General features: G+C 41.6%; 1 protein-coding gene across 1 annotated transcript in view; it reads right to left on the bottom strand.

Moving 5' to 3' along the window:
* Positions 1–1,150, bottom strand: part of LOC104494721 (cAMP-dependent protein kinase inhibitor beta-like) — a 3,690-nt gene extending 2,540 nt beyond the window's left edge. Inside the window, exon 1 of the mRNA XM_010137589.1 lies at positions 1,003–1,150. Coding sequence (XP_010135891.1) covers positions 1,003–1,150 — 148 coding nt within the window. The remainder of the gene's footprint in view (positions 1–1,002) is intronic.
* Between the last annotated feature and the right edge of the window lie 7,774 nt (positions 1,151–8,924).

The raw sequence follows: 8,924 nt of genomic DNA, 5'->3' as shown, positions 1-8,924 counted from the left end.
AACAGTTCTCTCCTACTGAAGCCTGACCATGCCAGGCAGAAGAGCTATGTGGAATTAAAAACCCCATACTATTTGAAAACCAAAGCATTAAATGTTAAGTGACTGACTGTACTTTGGAATGGATTTCCAGTGCTCCAGTCACACTCACCAAATAGAGAAAATCTGCCTCCCACTGTGCTGCACCCACACCATCGCTGCTCCTGGATGTGGGACCACCAGTTGCAGTAGCATTTATCACAGCAGCAACGGTGATGGGCATGAGAAGAATAAGTTCCCTCCAAATCGAAACCTAAAAAAGTGGGGGTATCCCATGCTCAGGCCAACTTGTAATTCTCACTTCACTGCCATTAGAAACTAGATTTCTCTGTGTCTGAAAATCCACTAAACACTAAACACTAAACACACACACACACACACACACCCGGAAGTAAAAAGAAGGCAAATGTAAAGCTGGTGTTGATTAGACCTGTGCTAAATCTAATCAAATTAAAGGACATAGCCAAACAGGACACTGGTCTCAGACAGCAGATTTGAAAGCCTACTAGCAGGAGAAATCACTGTGAACCTTACTCCTAATGTACATGCCTGAGTTAGGATAGCTCTAACTAAATTAACAGCACAGCTTGCTGTCTTGTGCTAAGTTATCTCAGTGCAGCAGTAGACCCTAATTCACAGCTGGAGTGATGGTTTTCCAAGCTGCCCAGCAATGCAGCTGTGTTTGGTCTTCCTCAGGGGAACTGGAATCCAGTTCCCAGCACCTTTTCCCAGGCTGCTGAACACTGAATCTGTGGGTGAATATGGCAGACTTAGTCTGCCACAAGTTAAAATTAACTTGTCTCATCAGGAGGTACAGAGGTAACTTCTTTGGAAGGTTGAATTTACTCCTGAATTAAGAAAGAAAGGGTAGTATTGACATTAAAACTGCATGGTGGCAGAAGTCTTAAGAAGGAAGCAAAGGACAACTGCAGAAAACTGTCTGTTCCTTGAATGTGCAGCCATTACCTTCTGAAACGGAGAGCTCAGCCAGTTTGTGCGGCAGGTCTGAAGTCCCAGCACCAGCAGAAGAGCCCAGAATATCTGGTAAGGCGTTCCGCCGGCCTGCCCGTCCTGATGCAGCAAAATCTGTGACCACAGGCTCCACATCAGTCATTGCTGACTCCTTTCCTCATAGCAACATCTGCATGGGGACAGAGGTATGAAAATAGCTGGCTGGCTGGCTGCTAATCACCTGCTCAACAATACAATAGCCATAGGCATGTATTTCAATACTAAGCACTTAAGCTTTATTTGTGCCCCGGAAGACGACAGAAGAATCCCTGTGCATTTCCTTAGGTTGCTATTTACACATCAGCCTAGCACAATGAAGAGCTCTGTACCTACAAGAAACCTATGGAGGTCAGCAACTGCCCTTTCTGCCAGCCACTTGGATGTCTTTTTCAGACCTTATCCCTCTGCTGTCCCCAGAACGGGTTCTTTCACCCGGCTGGCAATGAGCCCATTCACACACAGGGTCGAGGTATTTGTTTTATATTCTGCAATAAAACAGGTGGGTTTTTTAACAGATGGGACCAAGATGGGTGCTAGGTGGTAACTCCACAAAGCCAGTACACCTTCCTTGAGGGGCAGGATCTCTTTTGTAGACCAAAGAATGCAAAACCACCTTATCTCTGTGACATAATTTCTATGAAATAATTTGTCTATGTGATTGGCTAACTAGTCCTTCGCTTCCATTTAAATCGGTAGTGCATCTTCTTACAATGCATGCTCAGAGGGTAGGGGGCTTTCATGGGTATGGGATCCTTCTAGCCAAGGGAAGGGTATTTTAGTATGTTAATGAGGCAAGTTCACAGAAAGTTCAAGTAGTCAGTGCTTTCTACTATCTGTTCGAGCCCAAAGATAACACACCTGTGATTAGCATCTTCCACTGGCATCTTCCCTTAGCATCTTTCTTTGGTATCTTCCATTCAACTCCTCTTTATACCAAGACTAACTCAGTAAGCACCCTCTTCCTTCGTTGGCTGACCTGTCTTTCTAGACATCACTTCTTTTTAAGTTGCTTTGCCATACATCCACTCTGAAGGGAACTGAAGCTCTATTTTGTTATACTGTCGCTATGAAGCAAAGCATGTTTTCTTTATTATGAATCTTATTTAGATGCTTATTTAGAATCTTGTTAGAACAAACTCCTTTCACAGAGGAGCAAATTATACAAAAAAGACTTAATAAAATTTCTCTATCCTGCAGATATCAAAGCTTTTGTTTTTCTCTGCTCCTTGTTAGCTGGGTTTAACCTCAGCTTGTGCATGTGACTTTTATCTATAAATAATTGAATCCTGGAAATCATAGAACCAACAGTGCTCTGCTCCCTCGTTCCCTGTCTCAAAGCCCGATGAATCAAATGGGAAAACTGCTGACCAAGATGGGCTTTGGCTCAGGCACAGAGGTGTTTGCAGGATCAGGACACCAGCTTAAGTGAGAATAGGTGAAGCACCAGAAGGTGATAGTTAGTCTCAAGGGGCACACCGGGGATACTGGGTGAAAACTGTTAGCAACTATATCATTAAGAATCAGAAAAGACTGTCATACCAGAATGATACACAATAATTTCTGATAATTAAGAGAGCAATCTCTAATCACTAGGCATGAGTTGTTCTATTAAAACAATATTTACTTGCTGTATATGAATGTAGTTCTGTCTGCAAAATGGGAACAGGAACGTTGTCTTGAGTTGGGAAAGTAGAAAATATCCACAGGTTTGAATACTAGTTAGCTATGTTACGATTTAAACTGCTTTTGCCTTTAGTTAGCTTTGCTAAAAAAAAAAAGAAATGCCTTTGCCTTTTGTTAATTGCTCAAACTGCCCTGCCTTTGAGTATTGCTTGAAGCTCTACATAAACAGAAGAAACAAAGTGTGATGTCCCACCCTTGCTCACACAGCCCCCTTTATCACTTGGAGAATGCAAGGCTTAGGCAGAGGGTCTTATCACTTGACGCTTTATTGTCTCTGCAGCCACGAGGGAAGATATGGCCTAATCGGATCTGAGTCATGGATGCAAGAGGTAATGACTAGTCCCCCGAACCGCGCCTGCTTAATAGACTGTTGAATATTACTTTCTTCTCCCAGGGGAGGAGTAAGTCCGAGGTAATGAGACATGCGATGCATGAAGTTACATGACCTGTAACATGTAAGAAGACCGCGCATGTGCAAAGGGGAGGAGACCTAATTTACATCAAGAGCGGGACAAGCTAATGCATATGTATCAGGCGGTTGAGCAATCCTTTGAATATGTACGTTTTACTACCTTAAATAAGGAGCCAAAACTGCGGCATGGTGTGCATGCATCTTTAAGGGTACCTAACCCTCGCTGCACCCAACTCTATAGAGCTGAAATCACAATAAACATACCTGCTTCATAATCAATTTTGATTGCGGAGTTCTTCCACGCATCAGTCTCTGTGTAAATATGGTCAGTGCTTTGTGTGGGAGGGGATATAGATGGGGCTGGAGACCAGCTGGATGGAAGGCTGTCAGCTTTTCGACTACTGGCCATATTTAGAATGAGAACTGGATAAGGGAAGTCTCAATCGTTTTAGAGCCATCCGTTTAAGAAGCAAACCATCACAGTCCCCCTTCTAAAATTCTGCTAAGTTTGGGAAGTATCAGTGCTCTCATTTCATGGATAGAAAAAACAAGGCAAACAGAAATCAAACATGACTTGTTCTGGTGTGCAGGAAGGGAGAGCCAGAAATTTGATAACCGATGCTACCCAGCATTTCCACCACAAAGAACATTTTCCTTTTCTCCCTCAAAAAGCTGTTCAGCTGCATCACTCCAACAACAAGAATAAATGTTCTTAATTTTTTTTGTATCTCTAAATACTTTGTATTAAAAGAAATTAATCCTTCTTGGCAAGAAATGAAGGCATTAGTAAAACCTGGAAGTCTGAAGGTCAACTTGAAATACTTTCTTTAACCTAAGTCAGTAACTGGAAGTTCTGACCTGGAGATTGAGCAGAAAGTTCCTGTTTTGCATGAAAACAGTCAAGTCCAAATGAATCTTCTCCATAAGTAGTAAAAACCTATACATGGACATTCAAGAAAGCAACTTTGAGAAAACATACAAAGTATGTGTATCAACATTCCTGGTTAGATATAGCATTACACCGTGTATGCATTAAAATGCATGAGGTCAGCACTTGACAAGAAATATCAAAATAAGGAGACTGAATCCATATTTAAAGGCACCGTCTCATGGTTTTTTGTGAGGGTTCATATTTACTTAACTGTAGGTGTCCTAAATCTAGTTCTCCACATGCACTCCAAAGCAAGTAAACAGACTGTAAGTTACACTTCAGAACAGTAAATACTCAGGACCTCCTTTTGCTTAGTGAAGCTGTTAACATTTGTTCCCAATGCCAAAACTCCAGTGTGGCTGCAGTTCCTGCCCATTTCATTTCAGCCATTTAGTGGGTGAGACAATAATACTCTTGAGAGCTGACTGCTGTTCACATAAAGATCTACAGAATTACATTAACATCAGAACTACCAAAGACTTTCTTAACCCTGTCTTGTGGACTTTGTTTTTTCTCTTTTCTCTCCTGCTTGGATGTTTGGTCCCTAAAGGGTTACTTTTTAAATAGAGAAAATATCCCCTACAGCTCATGCTATATGAAACTACCCTCTTCCTGTAGATTTTCATTTCTTAGGCATCTCGTGCACTTGTTTCAAATTCCTCCCCTTCCTCTCCAGCTCATCTCTTTCTCCCCTGATGTAATCTCCCTTCATTGCATAATACTAGACAACCCAGGAAGACGATGAAGGGCAGTCTGACACGCTTTCGTGTACATGAATTTTGATTTATAAACTTAATTTAAAAAGTGTGCAGAGACAAATCTAGAACACGTCAGATAGAAAATCAGACGATCATTATGCATCAACCCAGTGGCCATAACTCCAATGTAGCTATCTAAAAGTAATAGAAGTACACCATCTTTATGTATATATAGCAGTCACCATTATGATTTCACCTTCGTTTTTTTCTATACTACATATAAGGTATTAGAGGCTGAGGAGAAGACTGCATTCAAAAGTTAAGGGCTACCCACTGCGCTGGCACAGGCTGTTCTCTAAGTATATTTGAAAGATGAGGGACTACCACAGCAGGCTTATTACAAATCAATATAAATCCAATATAAATCCATATAAATCAAATCTTAAGTCTACCTCCAAACACACGATAGACCATATTTCTCTGCTCTTCAACTGTTTTAACTTTAATTTTTTTTAATATATCAGTCAGGAAATAACTCTCTTTTGGACTCTACTTTTTGGACAACTATCCTCTTGCGTCTGTTACATGTAGTATTTTTCATGCTTCCTCAAAGAGTAAATAATAATGACAGTGTGCACGACATCTAGTTTCCCAATTCCACTCCTCCTGCTGCTGGCAACATCTCCTTCAGCTTCACTGAACTCATTTTGCTTTAGCCTTATCCAAGTTAAAGATACAATGCCTACACACAGATTCTTCTCTCAGCTTCTGTTGTCATTTTCCTCCTGTGTCACTGTTCACCAGACTAATGGTGTGCAGCTCTAAAAGAATAGTGACAGAATAATTTCCAGAGCAGAAGGTTATGAACTTCCCCAGCTCCCTTTTTTCCATAGCAAAAACCAGGCCGCCCAAAAGCAGAAGGAGACTGGATGGAAAACAGAGTTGAGCAGGGATGCAGACTGTTTGCAGAGAGTCAACAGTACAAAGGCAGGTGGACCTCCCAGAAAAGCTCACCTACTCAAATTAGAGACCAAAGGCCTTGACTGGCAACCAGCTAGTACCCCATCAGTACTCCATGGCACCAGACTAACTTTGCAGCTCATTACCGGACCATGACATAGCACTAAGGGTTTTTTGGGAGTACTAGGTTAACATTCTCATATAGGCGTCTGAAATCCCCGCAGCACCACCCAGTGCGCACGATAAATCACTCAGGTGTGGAGGGAGGGGAAGGAAATGTTCCACTTGTGAAAACTGGCTACAGCCTCAAGTAAAACTCAGTTACTGAGTCTACCAGATATTCAAGTAAGTGTCCTGAGGCAAAGCCATGGCAGGTAAACTACCAGTGGGATTTCCTTTAAGCACACAGCTGGTTTGTTAATCTTTGAATCCTCTTCTGTTGGCAGCATTTCCCCTTGGGGGGAAATGAGTCACTGAAGCTGGTGAAAATTTCTTTAAATAAATGACAAAGGAAAAGAACAAATAAGTCTCCTGTAACAACTTGTGTTGAGGATCAAGGGAAAAAATATTTTACTCTGCTCAGTTGTAGCAGGTCCATGGTCCACAAAAAATGTCAGTGCTGTCTCTTCCTCACCCTGTCTGATAGGAAGTAGATAAATCACCACCATACACATTTGTGAAAGCTCTTTTTTCTTCTGATCTTTTTACTGCCTTAGACAGAGACAAAATACTGGGTTTTTTCTGCTTGGAAGAACAAACTATTCCTCAGGAAATATCAACAGCTTCCTGACATTGATATTGTTTGCCACAATTCCACTCAGGAGACTGAAAGACCAAACACATCACTCCTTGCCACTCAGGCACTTCTCTCAAAAACTTTTCTCTTAGTTCTCAGGAATAGTCTCTGCCCACACTATCAGAGAAATCTGCACTTCCCAAACACTGCTCCTTTTGCATGACCTTTAGCAGGAGCACACTGGAAAGCATGAAATCTTCTCACAGTCACCTGAAAAACACAAGAGCCAGGTCAGAGTGATTGATTCCTGTCTTGGTGATGTTTCACTGTAAGATGCATTTCAGCATCTTTCTTTATTCAGAAGAAAACTTTAGTCCTTTTAGTTTTGTTCAGTTGTTTTTTATTTACTTGTAAGTAATACGTGTTCTCCAAGCACCTTTGCTCCCAAAGCCTTTAGGTTCAAAAGTTTCTAAGGAGAACAGAAACTTACTGAATGAAGTGCTTCCCACTGTGCAACTGAGTTGAAAACCACATCTCCTTGCTATGCAGTTGCCATGCTTTCACATCCTCTTCTGCTGTGGCTTTGCCTCCTCTTCCCAAAGATCTCAGAATAGGAACATTCCCATTATAGACACTCACGTAATCCTTACACTTTATTCTGAAGCACTGCCTGACCACAGAAAACCTTGGCCAAAGCTGTAGGATAAAGACAGGAGCTGATGGATTTTGCCCCTTGGTGAGTCCAATTTCTAGATAAATCTTGCCAATGCTTTATAAGAAATAGTTGGAGATGGGGAATTAATTTTATGAAGTATTAAGGATGATCACAAACCTCACCAATCTTCATTTCCAAATGCAACACGTATCCTAATTTCTGCTGTCTCCTGTATACAGTACCTAAAAAGCTTACGTATGCACTTGTACAGATTGTAAGGTATGTATGGCAGGAAACCATTTCTATACAAATGAAATGGCATGGACTTTTTTTATTCTTCAGATTCAAAATTTTCAGCTGAATTTTCTGACCATTTCCATAAAGCAAATATTACACTCACGAAAAAGACAAGAGAAAAAAAGGCCCCGTAACTCATTAGTCCTATTGTTTCTATGCTTCTGGAGAAAGCACAGATACCACAGTGAGGTCCACCCTCTATAAACCCACACTGAGTAGAACAGCTTTACCATGAGCTGTGTTTGACCCTGACCGCGCGCAGAGCTCCCATGCGTGGAAGAACACATTACAAACCTAACAGCAGTTCTACGTAATGATGCAATTTTCCCATTGTGACAGAAAATAAGGAAGAGAGGAGAAGGGGTCGTGATACTGATGACTGAATCAGAAGTTATCTGCAGTGAGAAATAAATGAAGTAACATTAGCTGAAGGCAGTTAATTGCAGGCAAGCAAGCAAGTCACTTTCCAAATGTCTCTGAGTGACCAAAAGCAATGACAGACATACACTTTAGTCAACTTTATGGGAAACACAATTCAGCAGGGAAGAAACTCTAATGCATCAGCTATGCTGGGAAGAAATCAATGCATCCTCTACTGTGGAATAAGAAATGAAGCTCAATGGAAATCAACTGATCAACCAACCTAAATCTTCCTCTGATATTCTGGCCATTCATCCTCACAGAGTTTCATTTCCTGTTGCGAAATGGATAAATACCACCTGTCCCACATACCCACAGATCCCTTTCTGAGTTTAGACACAGAGCTCCACCCTTCTGAAAACTTTCTTAAGATTTGCATCTGGCCTGGAATCCAAGCGAAGTTTGCCCACCCATGGGAACCTACCTGAGGTGCAATTTAGGAACTACTTAGAAAGAATTTTTAAGGCTAATTTTGCAGAGGCCCTGCAGCTACAACATTGCAGCTAACTTGTCTCAGTGATTTTTCACATTGCCAAAGGCACACGAGGAAATCGGTACCTTCAACCCCTCTGATCTCCTTGTTCTTTAGCCTTTGAACTGGGAATTCTTTCAGAAAGAGTCAAAAGACTTTTTCCCTCTACTTCGATGCCTGCTGCCCTGGCATCCCACCAACACTTCCTGCAACACAGACAGTTCAACAGCTGTGTAAGCCAGCATATGGGCATGCCAGTACTGGGTTCTTCACTAGAAGCAGTGAGGGATTTGGCCCTCTGCTTGCCTGCTTTGTGGAAAAAAACTACTCTGACAAAACCACTGAGAAAGGCTGAAGCAGCAATCACCTTGTGGCATACTGGAGACCACTTGCACAATGCACTCTAGTAAAGCAATTAGCACACTGCAATATAAAATGCAATTGAGAGAAGATGAATTTACAATTTAGCAGATCTATGAGAATGAGACAATCCTATGCACATAACCAACACACCGATGTTCCTAAATTCTCTTCAAGGAGAAGGCCCAAGTCTCCTTGAGACCTTACTGACATGAATGACCAACATTTCCACCCAGTTCAGAGGGTACTTGTA

This window comes from Buceros rhinoceros, unplaced genomic scaffold (assembly GCF_000710305.1).
Source record: "Buceros rhinoceros silvestris isolate BGI_N320 unplaced genomic scaffold, ASM71030v1 scaffold18340, whole genome shotgun sequence".
Taxonomy (NCBI): Eukaryota; Metazoa; Chordata; class Aves; order Bucerotiformes; family Bucerotidae; genus Buceros; species Buceros rhinoceros.
Note: the sequence above shows the minus strand (reverse complement) of the source record. Positions and strands in the feature narration are given on the sequence as shown.